Source organism: Oikopleura dioica, chromosome PAR, assembly GCF_907165135.1.
Source record: "Oikopleura dioica chromosome PAR, OKI2018_I68_1.0, whole genome shotgun sequence".
NCBI classification, from domain to species: Eukaryota; Metazoa; Chordata; class Appendicularia; order Copelata; family Oikopleuridae; genus Oikopleura; species Oikopleura dioica.
The window spans coordinates 1,382,593-1,400,456 of NC_137293.1; the positions used below are offsets into that span (position 1 = coordinate 1,382,593).

At 41.4% G+C, this 17,864-nt stretch overlaps 7 protein-coding genes and 1 non-coding gene across 8 annotated transcripts; 4 read left to right on the forward strand and 4 right to left on the reverse strand.

Annotated features, from left to right (window-relative positions):
* Positions 1 to 72: 72 nt before the first annotated feature.
* On the reverse strand, positions 73 to 5,124 carry LOC145703268 (exostosin-2-like). The gene is made up of 7 exons (XM_081780605.1): positions 4,374 to 5,124; positions 4,077 to 4,331; positions 3,755 to 4,030; positions 2,958 to 3,261; positions 2,729 to 2,913; positions 2,340 to 2,630; positions 73 to 320 (listed from the first exon to the last, which is right to left on the reverse strand). The coding sequence occupies exons 1-7, from the start codon at positions 5,092 to 5,094 to the stop codon at positions 280 to 282; spliced, it is 2,073 nt and encodes a 690-aa protein (XP_081636731.1). The 5' UTR covers positions 5,095 to 5,124; the 3' UTR covers positions 73 to 279.
* Positions 551 to 2,307, forward strand: LOC145704237 (isocitrate dehydrogenase [NADP] cytoplasmic-like). The gene is made up of 8 exons (XM_081781681.1): positions 551 to 829; positions 875 to 1,099; positions 1,194 to 1,277; positions 1,380 to 1,547; positions 1,590 to 1,767; positions 1,809 to 1,949; positions 1,996 to 2,088; positions 2,130 to 2,307. The coding sequence occupies exons 1-8, from the start codon at positions 644 to 646 to the stop codon at positions 2,300 to 2,302; spliced, it is 1,248 nt and encodes a 415-aa protein (XP_081637807.1). The 5' UTR covers positions 551 to 643; the 3' UTR covers positions 2,303 to 2,307.
* A 289-nt stretch (positions 5,125 to 5,413) lies between the features above and the next one.
* LOC145706105 (uncharacterized) lies at positions 5,414 to 6,911 on the reverse strand. Its single transcript, XM_081783624.1, has 6 exons — positions 6,620 to 6,911; positions 6,383 to 6,576; positions 6,182 to 6,307; positions 6,048 to 6,134; positions 5,826 to 6,002; positions 5,414 to 5,778 (listed from the first exon to the last, which is right to left on the reverse strand). The coding sequence occupies exons 1-6, from the start codon at positions 6,856 to 6,858 to the stop codon at positions 5,705 to 5,707; spliced, it is 897 nt and encodes a 298-aa protein (XP_081639750.1). The 5' UTR covers positions 6,859 to 6,911; the 3' UTR covers positions 5,414 to 5,704.
* A 1,337-nt stretch (positions 6,912 to 8,248) lies between these two features.
* On the forward strand, positions 8,249 to 9,401 carry LOC145703505 (putative 5-formyltetrahydrofolate cyclo-ligase). Its single transcript, XM_081780868.1, has 2 exons — positions 8,249 to 9,223; positions 9,265 to 9,401. Exons 1-2 carry the CDS (start codon positions 9,064 to 9,066, stop codon positions 9,396 to 9,398), a joined length of 294 nt encoding a protein of 97 aa, XP_081636994.1. The 5' UTR covers positions 8,249 to 9,063; the 3' UTR covers positions 9,399 to 9,401.
* A 43-nt stretch (positions 9,402 to 9,444) lies between these two features.
* LOC145703863 (uncharacterized) lies at positions 9,445 to 10,771 on the reverse strand. The gene is made up of 7 exons (XM_081781260.1): positions 10,651 to 10,771; positions 10,350 to 10,584; positions 10,100 to 10,164; positions 9,926 to 9,993; positions 9,790 to 9,858; positions 9,639 to 9,715; positions 9,445 to 9,592 (listed from the first exon to the last, which is right to left on the reverse strand). Exons 1-7 carry the CDS (start codon positions 10,661 to 10,663, stop codon positions 9,538 to 9,540), a joined length of 582 nt encoding a protein of 193 aa, XP_081637386.1. The 5' UTR covers positions 10,664 to 10,771; the 3' UTR covers positions 9,445 to 9,537.
* Positions 10,772 to 13,233: 2,462 nt separating this feature from the next.
* On the forward strand, positions 13,234 to 14,734 carry LOC145702791 (uncharacterized). The gene is made up of 6 exons (XM_081780060.1): positions 13,234 to 13,316; positions 13,409 to 13,511; positions 13,589 to 13,832; positions 13,881 to 13,972; positions 14,018 to 14,135; positions 14,208 to 14,734. Exons 1-6 carry the CDS (start codon positions 13,283 to 13,285, stop codon positions 14,355 to 14,357), a joined length of 741 nt encoding a protein of 246 aa, XP_081636186.1. The 5' UTR covers positions 13,234 to 13,282; the 3' UTR covers positions 14,358 to 14,734.
* A 39-nt stretch (positions 14,735 to 14,773) lies between these two features.
* On the reverse strand, positions 14,774 to 15,960 carry LOC145704372 (uncharacterized). The gene is made up of 5 exons (XM_081781821.1): positions 15,757 to 15,960; positions 15,539 to 15,717; positions 15,397 to 15,489; positions 14,987 to 15,355; positions 14,774 to 14,944 (listed from the first exon to the last, which is right to left on the reverse strand). Exons 1-5 carry the CDS (start codon positions 15,889 to 15,891, stop codon positions 14,815 to 14,817), a joined length of 906 nt encoding a protein of 301 aa, XP_081637947.1. The 5' UTR covers positions 15,892 to 15,960; the 3' UTR covers positions 14,774 to 14,814.
* Positions 15,961 to 16,149: 189 nt separating this feature from the next.
* On the forward strand, positions 16,150 to 16,221 carry TRNAD-GUC (transfer RNA aspartic acid (anticodon GUC)). Its single transcript has one exon. It is a non-coding gene; the product is annotated as a tRNA-Asp (tRNA).
* The last annotated feature ends 1,643 nt before the right edge of the window (positions 16,222 to 17,864 follow it).

The window sequence follows — 17,864 nt, forward strand, 5'->3', positions numbered from 1 at the left end:
GATTCTGTCTTCTAGGGCAGTCATTTTCGATGATTTTACATTCTAAAGTTGAGGATTTTCAAGAAAGGGGAGTTCGAAGGCAATTTTATTTGAAGTAAGAAGAGTTAGAGAAGCTGGAAGCGTGAGCAGTTAGTTTGTCAGTTGTTTGAAATAAGGAAATGTACAGTTCGGGGAGTATTTTGTTGGAATTGAGGATAAGGATGCAGAATAACGACATGTTTTTTCGTTGGATACTTTCTGGCGATGGATTCGTTTGAATATGAAGCGTTTGTTTTGATTTTACAAGGGCCCCATATCCGGGTATTTCAGCTTGACGTTGTCTTAAAAGAAACGGTTAGATAACCACTTAAATTTTCGCTATTTTCCAATTAAAGCTAGGAAAAAAATTTAAAATGAGATCAATTGACTCGTAAAATCGATAACGCTATCGTTTGACGTGTATTTTAACGAATTAGACGGATTAAACGAGCCCAGAATAGGTATCTAGGAAGATTCCTCGTTAAAGGAAGCGCTGGAAAATTTTTACACGATCCTTTCATAATCATGAATTTCAATCAGTCTAAGGCTGGATAAAACCAGTCTCGAAACAACCAAAATACAATATAAAAGAAAGACTGTCAGAGACACTGCCATTTGGAAAAATATGATTCTAGTCAAAGGAAAAGTCGTTGAATGCGTCGGCGACGAAATGATGGCAATTATTTGGGAGAAGATAAAGTACAAACTCATCCTGCCATATGTCGACTTTGGCAAGAACCTGGAGGTCTTTGACTTGACCTTAGAGAACAGAGTGATTTATGGGGATGAGATTGTTCTCGATGCTGCAAAGGTGACCGCATCAATACTGTAACTATCAAGAAAATAAATGTTCAAGGCGATCAAAGAAGCAGGAGTTGGCATCAAATGTGCGACGATAACTCCCGATGAGAAAAAATGCGAAGAAATCGGCAAAGTGCTCCGCTCTCCGAATCATATTATTAGAGAATATCTCGGTGGCATCATTTTACGCGAGCCAGTGATCTGCGAAAATATTCCTAAAATCATCAAGAGTTGGGTCAACCCGATTTATATTGCAAGACATGCATATGCTGGAAATAAGGTACAAAGCCAAATGAGGAGTATTTCGATAGAATCAAAATATAATATATGATATATTATATATCCTTTAAAATTCGAGTTATCTTCATATTCAGGATGTTCATGAAATGTGCATCGAGGGAAAAGGTCAACTGAAGCTGAGTTTCGTGGATGAAATCAGCGGAGTTCAAACCGAAAAGGTAATCAAAGCCAGTTAATCTCGGCATTATATAAACACTCGTCATTTCCGCTAAAAAGGACGAAATATACGTTCATCTCTAAGTCGCCCTAATCGCCTTAAGATCATCGCCGAAGAAACGAAAGATGGCGTTATTGGCGCGACTTTCATCGAAGAGTATGCGATCCGAGCATTTGCTCGGGGATCGATGGAGTTTGCTGTTGAAAAATGTCTTCCTCTCTTTCTATCGACGAAATCGACGATTTTGAAAAATTACGATGGGCTCTATCAGGTCTCATACGCGAAAAACAACGTCTTATAATACTCATTTTAGAGAGTATTCCAAGAAGTCTATGAAAACGAGTTCAAAAGTCGATTCGAAGAACGCGGTATTTTCTACAACTTCATTTTGATCGATGCGATGGTTGCCAAAGCCATGAAGTCAAAAGGAGGATTTGTCTGGGCGATGAAAAATTACGATGGGGATGTACAATCAGACTTCGTATCCCAAGGTTTGTAAAGATCTGGCAATCTAAACTTGAAACTCTTCAAGGATTTGGTTCGCTCGGACTAACATCATCATACTTGATGACAGACGACAAGAAGGTCATCCAGACTGAAGCTTGCCACGGAACTGTGAAAAATCATTTCAAAAAGTATCTCCGCGGAGAGCCAACGTCAACTAACCCTATCGGTAAAACTCTCTTTTTTTCACCATCAATTCCAACCTTCAATTCAAGCTTCAATCTTCGCCTGGACGAAAGCGCTGGCTCATCGAGGTCAACTCGACAAAAACGAAGAACTCGTTAAATTTACTGAAATTGTCGAAAAAGGTTGATGATCAAAATTGACCACTGAAAGACTAAAACTTAAGTTTGTATTGCTACAATCGAATCTGGCTGCATGACGAAAGATCTCGCCGCCGCGCTGAAAAACAACGAATTCGAGTCCATGACCGAGAACGACTACTTGACTACTTTCGAATTTCTCGACAAGATCGCGCAAAATTTGCGTTCCTGTATGATCCTTCCCAAAATGAACATTTAGATCCATCTCTCTTTACAATAAATATAATTTCCCCTACCTTTGTTGTGTTTAACCGGATCATCCTTGTAGAGCACCGGGTCGGCCCGAAATTCAACAGCTTTCAGCGGCATCTTGCCAAACTCTTTCACAAAGAAGTTGATGCACTCTGATCGCTCGACCATATGTCCCGGGTCGACGGAAATGGAGACTTGCTGAGAGCACTCGGTGCACTTGAATTTCTTCCTCGGTGAGACTTTTAGAGGAGCTTTCGCGGTTTGATTAGCGATCACGAAATTCATCAGAATATCTTCGCAGTTCATGTGCTCATCTACCCAGTTGACGATTTTAGCTAAAGCAGGATTTAGACGAGGTTAAATAGCGAGATCAAGCAAGAAGCCCTTTGATCAATTTTATTGCTATAGTCTATAGCCTATAGAAAAAGCTCACCTGGTGTTTGATGATAGTACGCATGCGAAAAGTACTTGTGATAGAACGCAGCTCCAGTCAAAATCATACTGTTAGCATTTGTCCATTCACTTTCGTATTTCCAATTTTGCTTGTCTTCTTCCCACAGATGCAGTCTATTCGGATACCCGACCAGTCTGTCTGGATATTCTCGCCAGACCTGGTAGCTGAGAGGAAAATAAAGATGAGCTCTAGCGCGTTCTTTTCTTACCCAAATTGAATCTCATCCGCCGTCAACATTACAATATCGTCATCGATTGAGAGAACGCAGCTGGTTTCGATCTCGTCGTAAGGATAAAATCGATTCGAGAGGACGTTCTTCTTCGTCTGAATCACTCGAATCGGAATAGAAATTTGAGGAAAGGTAGAGGCAAGAGGCGGTGCCTTCGATTGATTGTTCCAGATCACGAGTACTTTTTTCAGCCCCGGTGCCTTGGCGACGGACTCGATGACCCGGTACAGTGATTCGACTCGATCGTAGGCCAAGATCACTGCCGTAAAGCCTTCGTCTGGCGCTAGAATAGATATCGTTAGGTATTATCATCACTTTGGGACGATTTCTTAAGGGGCGGGTCGACGAGAATCGGAATTTTTAAACCAATTTTCCCGAAAAACCCGATTCTGTAAACATATTTTGACTTATCAGGTGAGAACAGAAGGGTATTTAGAAGACAGCGGCAACGAGTTTCACGAGTTTTTGCAGGAATTTCGTGCACTTCATTACCAAATGTGGCATAAAAAAAATAGCGAAAAAATCGCTAAATTGCCAAAATTGCGATTTGGGGTCCACTTTGAGACACGATTACGCCCATTTTTTCTGGACAAAATTTTTTCTAGTTTTCGCCGCTGTATTTTTCAAACCCTTTTCTACTCACCTGACCAATCAGAATTTTTCATTCAAAGCTAGTTTTCCCGGAATTTTGGTTTAAAAAATCCCGATTCTCGTCGACCTCCCCCTTAAGTCGTAGAATGTGCTCCTAGTATGACTTCCTAGTAGGAAGTTCCTACCTATTCTGTTAAGAAACAGCGGCGACTGAACTCCTCTTATCGGTCCATTCCAAAAGTCAACACCGTGGACCTTATGCGGAAAGAGTCGATCATGGAGATGCCCCAGAAACCCTTCGAAAACAGCGCCCATGGAAGAAAAGAACTTGTCAAAAGTCCAGATGCCGCGTTCTCGAGCTCGAATGAGGTCTTCCTTTGGAAACTTTTGAATGAAATCGGCGATTTTATGCATGTCAGAAGGTCGGAAAGTGGTCGAGAATTCATTCCAGTCAATTTTTTCTACGAAAAGCTCTTGTTGAATCGTCGAAAAAAAATCGAAAAGTACCTTGAAATGGAAGCTGTAACGAGTATTTTCCAACGATAATCGGGTAGCAGCCGGTTCCAAGAGCAGCGGCAAGCATTTTGTTCTGGAAACCAAATTTTGCCGAGTAAGAAACAAGACAGAATTTCGCCTTCTTCATCGAAAGAGGAATTTCAAAAGATTCACCGGTTATTGAGCAGTATGAGTCGGCAGATCCGCATTTGTTCAGTTTCAGCTGGCTGAGACCAGAAATTGATCTGAGGCCGGTTTCAATCGAGGCTAGATTAATCGTCATCAGAAGTTGCTAAAAGAAGAACTCACATTCGAAGGGACCGAGAGAAATCAGATCATATGTTCGCTCTTCTTCGAAAAAATCTTCAGACAAATCCACGATCGGACGAAGGAAATGTGAATAGAAAGAGATCGGAATGTCGAATCCATGTCGAACCGTAAAATCGGTCAATGTCGAGGTCGCCACGAGCGCCTCTCCGGTCTCCAGCTCGAAGTCTTTGACACTGTGACTCGAGAAGATCACCCAGTTTTTCCCGCCATTCCAGTAGGGCAAGTTCTTCAGAACAGCAGATGCTTTTTGAATGTTTTCGACGCGAGAAAGGGAGAGAAAATCGATTGGCGGAAGTCGTACACAAGCAGTTTCAGCGTTGTTAGTGTAATACTCGGATTCGGCCACCCATTTGTAAAGCGAGTAGAATTCGCGCGAAATATCCGGCGTTACCTTCTTCTTTCCGCCATCGTGAAAGTGTTGAAGAGGAGGAGCATAAACAGTCAGCTTTGTACAGTTGAAGATATCCCAGCAGTTCGACCAACGACAGTCGGAATCGAACGGATCCGTGTCGACCAGATTTTCAACCTTTAGAAGAGGGAGAGAACTCAGCCGATCAAGTCGAAGGTTTTGGTAGTTGGTCTTCGGAGGAGCAGTTGCCCAGAGATAGATGGAGACCAATACGAAGGAGTAGAAAAAGGTCGACTTCCATCGCTGGAAGAACTCGGCCAGGGAGCTGGACTCCTTCTTTTCTTTGTGCATTTTTCACCGTTTCTGTCGACTTACGATTTCATGTCTAGAGTAAGATACAGATAAGCTTCAATTTTGAAGAACTTGGATAAACTCTCACAGAACAGCACAGTACAGCGAGGAAGCCGCTCGCGTATTTTTAGTCTCTTATACAGATTTATCAAGAGCTGATAATTCTCGCTTATTATAATCACGTTGTCTTGATATAAAATCTACCGATAGCTAACCTGCCAAATAAAACCTGCAAGAAATGAGTACAAAAGACAAAATCTATGAAAAAACTCTTGTTCAGCTTTTTTCATAATTGTTTTACGATTTTTTTGATGGATGGTCGAGCATTGACAAGTTTTATTCACGTTTTAGGGTCTCTCGCTTGCCCAAAAAAGGAGCTCGCTCGAGATAATAAATAGGGGGATCCGGATCGCAAAGGGTTAACTTCGAAGTTGCCCCGTTACGGGCAGTACAGGAGAGAAGGAGAGATGACAAGTAGTTGTAGTTTAAACACAAGTAATAAAAATTAACGTACAATTTGAGACAGAATTATGCCTAAATTATAGTAGTTTTAATTAGTTACTGGAATGCATCCTTTTTGATACAGTTCCTCGTTCTCTTCCTGGAGAATTTAAGAAGTTCGCATGTCAATGTAGGCCTTCTTGACGACATCGAAACCAGAAAGAACACCAGCTCCAGCAATACCTGGGGAAGAGAGGGATTAGCGGGTTAAAAGAAGGGATAGAGCTTACCTCGGAGGATGTTAGCGCCAGCACCCTTCATGAGGGACATGAAGCCTTCGTTCTTGATGACCTGCATACCGCAGTCAAGGGAGGATTTGTAGTGGACACCAGTTCCAGAGGTCATCATCATTCGACGTCGGACGGTATCGATGGGGTAGGAGGCGAGGCCAGAGACGACGGTGACGGCTAAGGGTTAAATGTTAACCTAGGAAGGGATGACTGTTGGCTTACCCCATCCGAGGAGGAAGGAGACGATGAAGGAGGCATCAGGTCCGAGGAAGATGGGCTTGATGGTATCGTAAAGACCGAAGTAGAGACCTAGATTAGAAGGGATGAGGAAAAGTGGAGGAATGGATGAGCGTTACCTCGGTAGATGAAGATACCGACGCAGGAGATGGCGAAACCTCGGTAGAGACCGGCAATACCGTCGGAGGCGATGGTCTTCTTGTAGACATCGATGAGACCGTTGTACTGTCGCTTACCGTCCTTGCCTGAAGATGAAAGATTAACAAAGCGCCTTCGGAGTGAAGAGAGGGGGCGAACAAAAGGCTATAGCATATGCTTACCCTTGGCGTCGTTGGCGAGTCGGGTTCGGGCGTAGTCGAGGGAGTAGACGACGGTGAGGGACATGGAACCAGCGAAACCACCGGAGGCGATGTTGGTGGCGAACTTGACGGCGTTGCTGGCGTCCTTGGAGGTGGCGAAGAGAGCCTTGATCTGTCCCTTGAAGGCGAAGTTGAGGGCCTGGGTGGGGAAGTATCTGAGAAGACCGTTAGTCTGAGTCTGAAGGAATCCGAGCTTACCGGAGGACGTTGGCAAGGTTTCCTCGCCAGAAGGATCCGACACCTTCAGAAGCCATGGTTCGTCGGGTGCAGTCGACAATACCGGTGTATCGTCGGTCAAGGACGCCCTGCTTGATCATCTCATCCTGGTTCTGGACGAGGAGCTTGACTCGCTCGATGGGGGCGGCGGCGGTCTTGGAGACACCAGCGGCAACGCCAGAGAGCATGAACTCTTCGAAGAAGTTAAGCTTCTTGGCCATGGCTAAAGCGGTTTCAATCTGAAAAAAGAACGAACGGTTAGAAAAAGCTTGAAAAAAATAATTTCGGAAAGAAAAAAGGAAAAAAAAGAGAAAAAGAAAGCCGCTTGCGGCTTCCAACTCAAATGATAAGGTCATATTCTGTTTGGTCCTCTTTTAGCTCAATTTGAGCTGTTCAAAGAAGAATAGAAATAATTTTGACTCGAAAGCCGCAAGCGGCTTTTTCGCCTTGGTAAGAACCTTTCAAATCATTTGAGCCGTAAAAGTGCCATTTCTCGAGTCGTTAAAAGGTCGATTTCTATTGATAAAGTTCGTTTCTCTAAGTTTTGAAAAATATTAAGTTAGCTTACCCCTGATCAACGCTCGACAAGAACTGAAGCTCAAAGGGGTAGGCCATGTTTTTATTTCTCAAAATAGGTGCAAAGAAGGAGGCACAGATTACTATCTCTCGCTCAGTAATACAGTAAGAAAAACACTTCTGTCTAAAAGTAGGACGCTTTGCAAAACGCGTAGGCGTTAATTTCTGCCTTATTTGGGCACGCATTATTATGTAACTTGGTCAACACGCCGGGGCGACCCAAACCGGCTACAGCTCAAGGAATTTGAATTCTGATTGGTTACATAACTAGAAAATATAAAAAGGTTAAAATTCGACCTCTCTAAATGTTCTCTCAAGGCGAATGAGGGGAAAGTGGTTTGGAACGAATTTTTTGGTGAGGAAAGAGCGCCAAATCTGAAGATGAAATGATAAAAATGAAATTTCTAACTGAAAATGCTCTTTTTTGGATTTTTATTAAATTTTCAAATCTGTCAAGTTTAATCATCCGTTGACTCAAAAATAACACTTTTACGTCTCTGGTCATAATCTCTTGTAAAAATCTGAAGATTCTCTGACGGTTACTTGGGCGCTGCACTATTTGTGAAGAAATTGGAGCTTTAGCCAATCAGCGCTTCAAGCCGCCGCATTCTGACGAACCGGGACGTGGCAACGGACGCTCAGACTGCTCCACTCGCAAAATTCGCGCGTTATGTAACTTCCATCCTTTTCGCTGGAACGGGGTCTTTCAGGGACGAGTTACAGTTTTCTTATATAAATACCAATCAGGGCTTTGAGATAAATGTGACTTTTGAAGAAACTTGAAAATCTCCAAAATGAAACTAGCGAATTTCTCAAGAATGTCCCTAGTTTGGCGTATTTTTCGCTCAAGGGGATCTCTGTTTTAACCCTACGCCGCCAAATGTGCCATATATGGCACAAGGGCTTTCCAAAACCCATTTTTCTCTCCGTCATCATTTCGGGTTCTTCCATTTTTACTCATTTTCGGGCAATAGTCTGGGCTTGGGTTTGGGTTCATTTTTGAGCTCGGGTTCTGGTTCGTGTTCGGATCTTGGTTAAGGTTCGGGTTCGGCGATTATATGGGGCCTAGGACGACGGAAAAGATGATGTGCCATATATGGCACATTTGGCGGCGGGGGGTGAAATTTTAGTTTGGCGGCGTAAGGTTAACGGATTTTGAGGTCCCGGACTTTGTTAGTCTAAAATCCGTTAAAAAAGAGATTCCCTTGGGGGACTATCAAAATTTGTCGATTTTAATGGGTACCCTATTTTACGCATTATTCTGATTATTCATCATATTCTCAGTCTCTTTCTATCTTCATTCATTTTCATGACCCTAAGAGTAATTCTAGGAAATGTTTCTAGAAAAAAAAACTCAAATTTCCTTGCGTTCTCTCAAGCAGAAAAAAGCTGCCACACCCAAAAACACTCAGACTCTTTTTGGCTCTTCAATTTCAACAATAAAAATGTCGAAAAAAGAGATTCGCAAGTTGGTCAAGCAGTTGTTGTCAAAAAGCTCGGATTTGCCTCTTCAAGGTGAATTTCTTGTTTCGTCGGTTCAAAATAGGGAAGAATGGAAAGTCGCGAATGTGGTGGCCATGTATTTGCCGCTCAAAGATGAGCCAAATATTGATGAGCTCATTCTCCAAGGACAAAGATTTTGGGCTCAACTTTCCTTTTCAAGTTTTGGTTTGAAAACTTTTTGCGCATAATACAATTTGCCCTAGTCTAGGGCCCCTAGAATTCATTGAGCTTCGCATTAAATATGAGATTTCTCAAAACAGGACTCCAAGTAATCGTAATTATTTCCTGAATCTTGACTTAGAACTGGAAAAACAATATGTGTGCCAAAATACTATCCGACCGGTGAAATGCATTTCGTTAAGCTCCAAACTCCCCTACAAAGCTTGCCAAAAGACAAGTATGGCATCAGAACTGAGCCAAACGATGAAACTATCGACGAATTCGAGTTGATGATCGTCCCCGGCAGAGCTTTCACTTCCTGTGGAAAGCGCTGTGGAAGAGGAGGAGGTTTGGAGTTCAATGAATTTCATAGAAAAAGTTGCGTTTAGGTTATTACGATCGATTTATGGAGAAGAATGCATGTCCGAAAATCGCTCTGGCTTTCGCGGAGCAGATCTTTGATGATATTCCAACAGAAGAGCATGATCAGAAGGTCGATTTAGTTGTGTTCAAGCCCAAATAAATTTCTAATAAAAGCTTCAATCAAGTATTTATGAAGATTTGGGTATCTTCCAAGCAATCTAGTGCATAGAGGTGATGCATTTATTGACTCTGTTAGATGTTAGAAATGTGGAACCAGCATATAGCAGGGAGTTCTTTAGTTAGTTGTAGATTTTCTTGACATCATCGTTTGGTCTTTCGCCGAGAATGATGTACCTAAAATAAGGGAGTCTTAACCTAATTTGGCTAATTCGCAGCTTACATTTCTTCGCGGATATCTTCAGTTTCAGTCCAAGTTCCTTTCATATCACAGGGTTTTTGACCCTCGTCATTCGTGCACTAGAATTACAGTTATTGAATTTCAGTGCTTTCTGTTCAGCTGTGAGTGTAGATTCTACACTGTAGAATTTTACCTTTGGATGAATTCCAGCAGCGATTAAAAGTCTGGCAGTGGGTCTTGGATCCCAGCAGGGGATATCCTCCTGTTATCAGTATTGCTCAAATTGCTCCCATTTTAATTGATAGCACTGCTAATTGAGCATCACGTGCCTGGAGAAGCATATGAAGGAGACTATTGCCTGGTCCTGATAGCACTTTTGTATCAGCGCCAGCGGAAATCCAACTTTTGTGTTGAAAATCTCACGTTTTTTTCTTGAGAATTTTTATTGTATTATTTAGTTTTGAGAAAGTTCTTTCGGTTTTATTCGGAGATTTCAATACCTTTGAAAGCGGATACGCAGGCAGCAGGATCCTTTCGAGTTAAAATCGCCTCCTGAATGGGAGTGAAACCTTATCCGCGATTCGGAACCCCTTTTTTCAAAAGTTTTGGCACGTTAAGGATTTCCTGAGGGAAATCCCCTGACACTGACCGATCCAATTTTAACTGGACAGAAAACGTGTGAAATGGAATACAGACAAGATTCAACAGAGGAACTCGTCTGCCCGGCATTTTTCGAAAAGTTCGTTCGCGATTCCTGAATGGCATTTTGTATTGATCTCGCCGCCGAATTTCTTAAGGGTATCCAACGTAGCTCGGACGAGAGGAGCTGGTGATTCCCGAGCAACTCGGCCAAAGACCGTGTATCCGGCGGGGTCGAATTCATTGGCGGTAACCATGGGTTTTCCACGCCGCGTTTTCTTGAGAATTTCTTCGACCAAATTGGCTTTGCCTTGGCCGGCGCATTCCATCAGCTGTTGGAGAGGGGTTCCTTAAATTTCGCTCGGAAATTAAAGGAGAAAGATGGTAAATTCTTCTTGTTGGGAGGATTCTGTACCTGTGAGAACCATTTTCTGCGAAGGTGTTTTCTCTTTTTTACACTTGAGGACTGGGCGAGAACCTCAATCAGGGGCCAGCTTATCGCCCATGCAATGATTTTGGGAGGTACTCATGTATTCAGTCTTCTGGCGTCTTTCAAGGCCATTCATCCCTTTCACGTGACCTCGCTTTTCGCACCTTTTCAAGCCGATTTTGAACCGAATAGGCAGTACCTTTTTAGTCTTTCATAAGAAGCTTAAATTTCTCAAAGTCGTTGAAAGCGCCGATTATACTTTTGAACTGTGTCATTAGAAATTCGAGACAAAGTTCAGAAAATCCGGCTAAAAGACCTTTTAGGAATTATAATGACGTGTCGTTGAAAGAAAGGGTCACTGAACCTAGGCTTAATTTGAGGACTTGAGCCCTCGCTCGCTTTAAAATTAGAACATTCAGCTAAAACAGATGGCAGGGTGAGATCAATTCTAGAGCTTGTTGAAAGCGTGGCGGATAAACCGAAGTATTCGGTGGGTAAACTTTTAGGCCTCTATTACTCGGCTATATGATCACGGACAAGCCCAGCTTCAAGATCAATTTGATAATCTTAGAATGCTTTTCAGTTTAAGCCTTCTCTCTCTGTAGGTTTTCTTTTCACCTGTGAACTTCACGGTTGAAAGAATCGCTATTAACAAAACTACTGCACTGAAAAACTGCGACAACGGAACAATGAAACAAATTGCAACATGAAAATAATCCAACTAGCGTCAACTTCAAAGCCCTTTTTGTTATTCGAAGCATTAGTAACCCTTCCCCTTCCGTTTCGTCAAGATAAACACTTACTTGTTCTGATCGTCTTTTGCGCTTATCAAAGATTTGTGTTTTAGAAAGCGGAGTCGACATTCTAAGTCTAATCCTCTCGGAAGTTCCCCTCTTCTCGCACACGTTCGCTCGACTTGACCTCAATAATCCGCCGAGAAAACTCAACAACGAGTTCAAACCTGAAAATGCGCGAAATGCTTTCCTAAAACGTGTCTAGGTCCTTTGAGATGCACTTTTGTCTACGAACTTTGAAAACGGGATGCCACTTGTTTTCTTAGAGTCGGATTAAATCTAAGCTAGCCACGAGATAGATTGCGCCCTGCACTCATTATCTAAGTCTTGTCCTTTCTATACTATTTGTCCGGATTTTCCGGGGATAGGATGATTTGTCCGTTTTAGTTTATAATCTTCCCTTTCTACCCAATTTGGCAATTAGATCTTTTCCGCCTTACTTAATTATCACGCTGCGGGATATGTTGCCACGCTTCCTGTGGGAGTTTAACGAAGCAAAATCAGGTCAAAATGTTCAATATTTGTCAGGGTTTCTCGTATATAAGCAGAACAGTTCCATCGTTAACCATTTCAGAATTTCTTTTTATAAATATGGGCAATGAAAACAGTACTGCTGACAAATGCTGGCACAGCCTTACATTGAATCAGAGATATAAGTGGTACAACACGAAAGAATGGCCGATAGAGATTCAAGACCCTATCCTTACACCTGAACTTAGGGAAAATCTTGATGCTATTATTGATAAATTAAAAGCCAGAAACGATTTCAGCATCATATTTTTCAACAGCTTAAATTGGATTCAGTTGTGCGGGGATACTTACGGGTCCAAAGTCGATGGAGTGAAGAAGAAGACATCCAAAGACGAATCAAAGAAGTCATACAACTACGGCGATGCTGATATCTGTCATCAAAGAGGAGTCGTTCTTAATTTTGATATGTTGCCTCATGAGTGCCCCTATGCGATTACTTATTTCATATTGACGAATGAAATGATCTCTAGTTTACTTCTCAAAGAAGAAAGTAACGCACGTAAACTAGGGCCAGTTGAGGATTGGACTAAGCTCCTTTTTCATCATTCTAATTCTGTTGTTAATCGTTCAAGTATTATGCCAGAGGAGAAATTCGATGAAAAATTTGACTTCTCTAGCGGACGAAATAAGTATTATCGCAAAAATTTGCTTCATTCTTATTTCAAGTTTTTGCGAAACACGAAAACGCATTTCTTCGAGCATACAAGAATAAACAAATTTCAAGAACTATTATTTCGTGGTATAACTACGACAAAAGACATTCAAGCGAGAATTTGCGCACTTCCAAAGCTTGAAATGTTCTTGCTTATAGCTCAAAGCTATATTTTTAAACGAGATGACATTCATCTCTTCGTCAATTTCAAGCCAGAGGCTTACAAAAGAGTCAATGTTGTTAATTTTGTAAGCGTCATCTTAATTTTGCTTGATTATTTCTATGAGATAAAACCATCCAAACAACTTAAAGAAGCCTTGAAAAAAATATTCATCGTCGTATATGGTACTTTGGATATTGAAAACCCGTGCATGGTTCCAACCAGGGCGAAAGATGCCAACATCGCGTCGTCTGAAATTAATTCAATTTAATTTCAGATATGAAAATTTAAATTGTTGATTATAATTGTACATTTCGTAAAAATATATTTCAATTCGCGTTAAAATTTTATATATATTTTTTTTGTTTTTCTTTCTTAGATTCAATTATTTTGTTAAACGTGTATAAATTAGAGCTTTGATAATTTTTTGTCCGTTTTTTTTTATCAGACGACTCCTCTGATTCGAACTCAACTTCACAAATGGTGGCGCTGTTAACTCTTCGGATCAACCTCGGTGAGTCGCAAGCGCACTCTAGAGATTATCGGACTTTGTATAAAATCAGCTTCAAGTCATCAGTTGCTCATTCAATTCAACACAGTTTTTAGTTTTTGTCCCTTCCAAAAACTCAGATCGCAGAAAAATGAAGCTCTTCAGCGTTTTCGTCATCGCCGCAGTTTCCGCCCAAGGATTCGACGCCAAAGTTGCCAAGTAAGTTCCATGAGAGATATATTTTCAAAGAAAAGTGTTGAAAAAATGAGTCCTGAAAACTAATTTCACAATTTTAGCCTCGCCAGAAATGTGGATTTGAGCGAGTCCGATGAAGACCGACAAGCCCGATTCAAGCAGGAATGCAAATCGACCATTGGCAACAAGCAAGACACTCCCAAGTTCAAGGAGAAGCTCAATGCTTGCATGGACAAGAAGAACGCCAAGCACGCCAAGCGAGTTGCGAAGGCCGAAGCTGCTGCCGATAGAGCTGAGATGAAACAGAAAGTCAAGGCTAAGAAGGCCGAGAAGGTTCCAATCAAGGTAACATAGATTTTTTTCAACCCCCTTTTTTATCTCCATTTTTTTTAGGAAGAGCGAGCTTTCTGCAAGAACGCCTGCAAACAAATCGCCAACCAGATCACAAAGGCCAACTGTCTTTCTTGGTGGAAATACTCTACCAGGTAACAAGAATTATCTTCTTCGCTGATTTTAACCGCACATTTCAGAGTCCAGATCCAGGAGATTTTGGACGAAATTATGGAGATCCGAGACCCTGCCCAGCGAAACTCTGTCGAACACTGCTACACCAAGTCTGGCTTGAGCGGATCTGAGAGCACTTGCAAGGTAAGACCTTTCTTTCAAACACCAGACGACCCCTTCTTCAATCGTTTGCTTCATTCTGACAACCATTTTCAGGACTTCGCCATCGGCTACTGCGACGGTTTGAACCTTGCCAAGCCCTCCCCGATCCTTCGAGACTGCAAATCCTTCTGCATCAACGAGTGCATGGAAGCAGGCGAGACTTGCTCCTGGACCGAGGATGATTTCGACGGCGAGCAAAAGTAAATTTGATAAAAGTTTCTTTGCACCAATAGTTAATTTTACTCTGTAATCTGCTTTTAACATTCTTACTAATTCTGCTTCTCTATCTTTCCCTATTTCTAAATCTCTCAGAATCGTGACTGAAATAACCGACTGTACTCAATGATTCTTTTCTACGAAACTCTTTTCGGAAGAAAAGAACAGTCAAGGTCACAAGAAACCCTCCTTCCCCCTCTCTTCTTTGAATTCACGCAAATTGCAACCACACTGTATATTTCTCTCTGAACGAGAGCAGAAAATTGAATATGAAAAATGTACTTTCTATTTTCTCCTGTCCGAGAATCTGCCTGTGATGATAGTGACATGACAATTTTCTGATCTCAAGTAAATAAACAAAAATCGCAAAAAAAAGTCAAGTTTATAAATTTTTATTGAGACGGATCAGTACAAAGTATGAAAACAGTTGTATAAATAAAGGCTTTCAACTAACTTGATCTGGGAGAATCCCAAGAGTAAGGCAGCATTTCGACCATCCCAACGAGTAGTACTCCAATTGATCGCTGAATTTTGGCGACGATGGCGGATTGGAACCTGGTTTTCGATCAATGCAACTAGAATTTTTGATACTTTCATAATGTAAAAGCAAAGCTTACAGATCAGCACATCCCTGCTGCTCGTTTGGGCTGCAATTTGTCGAGCACCAGTTAGGATGAATTATTGTTGATAGATTGTTGCAGCTCTTGTTTTCCTTTCTTCTGTCGTCTAGCAAGTATCTTTCCCAAAAGTCTGTGTTCTTTCCAGCGATGCTGACAGCAAATGCTCCTTGTTTATTTTCCCCGCAATCGTCGTTTTCCCAGCCGTAGTCTTCCACTGGGTAATTTCCATCGCCACCGCAGTAGGAGAACCAAATTCCGGGGCCATCAACGGACTCGCCGTTGAGTTCGGAGAATCGGGCCGTCGCAGCGCTGTAGTAAGCCCAGTATGCATCAGGGATGCAATTAAGATCTGCATTGATTGGTGGACTAAAAAGAGTATGGACTCTGGAAAATGTGATGAGACTTACGCATGGAAGGTATTTTCAGTATCACTAAATCGGCTGTCAGAAGGATGAGTTACCGCCCACATGAATTCTACCCAGTCCGGTGCTGGTCGACCTCTTTAATTTCGATGATTTGAATTTTCTATGGAGAAAGCTCCTACCTTACCTGTCCGTATGTTTCACGACAAAAACCGATGCAGTTTTCCCCTTGTCATCCGCATATTCTCCGCGAAAACACGAGTTTTCTCCTTGATTGCATCGAAAATACGATTTTCCTTGACTATTGCTGTAGGAAATAATCAAGAAATTTGAATTGTCTGTCCAACCAGCATTTTGAAGTGATTCCTGAAAATTTCAAACCGGTTTCTCTTAGGGAAAACTCACTTTGATGCCCCATGTGATTTCCCATTTCGTCGCCCCATATTTTATCATAAACTCTGCCACATTCGCCACATCAGTTTTCCAATCTGTCGCTGAAACCTGTAAAAATTTAAAAGCCCAAAAAATTAAACTATTCATACTGCACGTCACTGTACTTTCATGAGAAATGCATTGAGAGGAATTTAAATAAAGCAGCTGCTGGGGTCTCAGACAATTATGAGTTGTTATAGATTGAAGAATCTCCTTTTTTCTTGAGCATTTATCTTTATTCAGATGCAAATGAGTCTGGATTTAAGTAAAGTTTAAGTTATTCACGAAAGTCAAAAACTTTGAATACAGAAATTTTGATGATCTTTGACACGGGTCCATATAACTCTCTGACGACTTCTTCTCCCATCCGTGTTAGTATAGTGGTGAGTATTCCCGCCTGTCACGCGGGCGACCGGGGTTCGATTCCCCGACACGGAGAGTTTTTGATCATTTAATAATTATTATTTCTTGAATAACTTTTCGTCAATTGCCCGAATTCGATTTCGTTCATGCTCTTGATCGTGCAGTACCAAAACCCACTCCGGATTCGTGACATTCAAAAAGAAAAAAAAACCGGCGACTCACCTGTCGAGCTGTCAGAAAAGAAGAACTGTTCGTGAAGAACGAAAGCGGTACTCACACAAACGTTATTTTTCTTTCCAAAATATCGCTTGCAATGGTTATCGAAGAAAATAATAAGAAGATAAGAAATTTATTTTTTCAAGAAAAGATACGGGTATAATTATTGTAAACCAACAATAAATAAAACTTGATTAAAATTAGTGCCTTGACTGTGACTGCATTGGTGTCTTGAGACGAAAAAGAAAAAAAATATTTTTGTTGCCCGATTATGTTTTGACGACTCGAAGCATTCGCACCCAAGAATATGATTTACAAAAATCAGGCAACAAAAAGACATGGAAGAAAAAGGTGACTGCAAAGATGAGCTTGGCGAAGCATGGAAACGCTACAGATCGCCAGCTTTACAGTTATCTGTCGCTTGGTTCTATTTTCTGGATTACTGTTATGCTCATAGGTACTGTTCATGAGCTTATATGAAAATTTATAATAGCAAATTTTTATTCCTTGGAAAAATCCCGCGGTAAAACAACTTTTTTGACCACGACATGCCATCGAGAATACAAGAAATGCGTTCAAATGGCGACAATGGACCACTGCGGGCATCTGATGAGAGAATGCTTTGAAACTCGAAAATTTGTCTTTCCTGAACATGCTGCTCAAGTTGTGCCGAGAGAAAATGAACCCCGTATTTTCTCCGAAGAAGAAAACGATGTTAACCTTCTGCGTTGTCAGAAGAAACAGTTTTACGATCAGAAAATCTGCCGCCATCTTTGTTCGAATTCGCTCGTTTTGAAATCAACAAGGAGGAACCCGATTTCGCTGTGTGAGTCAATCTGCTTCGAGCTCACAAGATCCTCAGATGCCGCTGGAGAAGTTTGCCCATCCCAAAAGTACTGTTTGAATGGGTGTCCTTGCCCATTTTACGACTGTGAAAAATTTGAATCGCGACAGAGGCTGATTCCCGTTTTCGATCTGCAGAAGAGCTCGACAGACGAGCAGATGTCGAATGAAATGATGATGACGTTGAATGACAACAAATATCAGAACAATTTCAGAATAACCATTCAATCAGATCAAGATCTCCAAATTCTGAAGAAGCGTTGGGCGAATAGGAATATCGCACCACAGAAACTTCCAATTATATTTTCGGATGTTGACGGCAATTGTAAACAACCAGATATTCCTGAATCTTTTTATGCTTATGAACGTTTTATGAAAAAACATTTCTCTCGAATTTTTTAGGGTATCAAGTTGATACAATCAACATAAAATCGCTCTATGAAACCTTCATATGACGATTTTAGGTCAATTACTTAAGGGTATCCCCGATATTATCATATCAGTAAAACATAAAAGTCAGCTGGTGCAACTTTTTTAAAAGGCGTGCATTATTTGGTCGATGCTCTTGGAAACTTGCTTACATTGACGGAAACTGGAACTAGGCCGGTCTTCATAAGGAATGGACTCAAGCAAATGTAGGCAAACTCAATTTAATGATA

What these genes read in the sequence shown, in the direction of transcription:
- LOC145704237 (XM_081781681.1), top strand. Translation starts at nt 644, where the DNA reads ATGATTCTAGTCAAAGGAAAAGTCGTTGAATGCGTCGGCGACGAAATG. An exon ending in ATGCATATGCTGGAAATAAG is followed by an intron (nt 1,100 to 1,193) that starts GTACAAAGCCAA and finishes CTTCATATTCAG; the next exon opens with GATGTTCATGAAATGTGCAT. An exon ending in ATTACGATGGGCTCTATCAG is followed by an intron (nt 1,548 to 1,589) that starts GTCTCATACGCG and finishes TACTCATTTTAG; the next exon opens with AGAGTATTCCAAGAAGTCTA.
- LOC145703268 (XM_081780605.1), bottom strand. Translation starts at nt 5,094, where the DNA reads ATGCACAAAGAAAAGAAGGAGTCCAGCTCCCTGGCCGAGTTCTTCCAG. An exon ending in GTTACAGCTTCCATTTCAAG is followed by an intron (nt 4,031 to 4,076) that starts GTACTTTTCGAT and finishes AGCTTTTCGTAG; the next exon opens with AAAAAATTGACTGGAATGAA. An exon ending in GCGGATGAGATTCAATTTGG is followed by an intron (nt 2,914 to 2,957) that starts GTAAGAAAAGAA and finishes TTTTCCTCTCAG; the next exon opens with CTACCAGGTCTGGCGAGAAT.
- LOC145706105 (XM_081783624.1), bottom strand. Translation starts at nt 6,858, where the DNA reads ATGGCCAAGAAGCTTAACTTCTTCGAAGAGTTCATGCTCTCTGGCGTT. An exon ending in AACCTTGCCAACGTCCTCCG is followed by an intron (nt 6,577 to 6,619) that starts GTAAGCTCGGAT and finishes CGGTCTTCTCAG; the next exon opens with ATACTTCCCCACCCAGGCCC. An exon ending in TGGCGCTAACATCCTCCGAG is followed by an intron (nt 5,779 to 5,825) that starts GTAAGCTCTATC and finishes TCTCTTCCCCAG; the next exon opens with GTATTGCTGGAGCTGGTGTT.
- LOC145703505 (XM_081780868.1), top strand. Translation starts at nt 9,064, where the DNA reads ATGCATTTCGTTAAGCTCCAAACTCCCCTACAAAGCTTGCCAAAAGAC. An exon ending in GCGCTGTGGAAGAGGAGGAG is followed by an intron (nt 9,224 to 9,264) that starts GTTTGGAGTTCA and finishes AGTTGCGTTTAG; the next exon opens with GTTATTACGATCGATTTATG.
- LOC145703863 (XM_081781260.1), bottom strand. An exon ending in AATACAAAATGCCATTCAGG is followed by an intron (nt 10,165 to 10,349) that starts AATCGCGAACGA and finishes TCGCGGATAAGG; the next exon opens with TTTCACTCCCATTCAGGAGG. An exon ending in CTGCTGGAATTCATCCAAAG is followed by an intron (nt 9,716 to 9,789) that starts GTAAAATTCTAC and finishes CTGTAATTCTAG; the next exon opens with TGCACGAATGACGAGGGTCA.
- LOC145702791 (XM_081780060.1), top strand. Translation starts at nt 13,283, where the DNA reads ATGGTGGCGCTGTTAACTCTTCGGATCAACCTCG. An exon ending in CCGAGAAGGTTCCAATCAAG is followed by an intron (nt 13,833 to 13,880) that starts GTAACATAGATT and finishes CATTTTTTTTAG; the next exon opens with GAAGAGCGAGCTTTCTGCAA. An exon ending in GATCTGAGAGCACTTGCAAG is followed by an intron (nt 14,136 to 14,207) that starts GTAAGACCTTTC and finishes AACCATTTTCAG; the next exon opens with GACTTCGCCATCGGCTACTG.
- LOC145704372 (XM_081781821.1), bottom strand. Translation starts at nt 15,891, where the DNA reads ATGAATAGTTTAATTTTTTGGGCTTTTAAATTTTTACAGGTTTCAGCG. An exon ending in GTCGTGAAACATACGGACAG is followed by an intron (nt 15,490 to 15,538) that starts GTAAGGTAGGAG and finishes TCGAAATTAAAG; the next exon opens with AGGTCGACCAGCACCGGACT. An exon ending in ACTGAAAATACCTTCCATGC is followed by an intron (nt 15,356 to 15,396) that starts GTAAGTCTCATC and finishes TACTCTTTTTAG; the next exon opens with TCCACCAATCAATGCAGATC.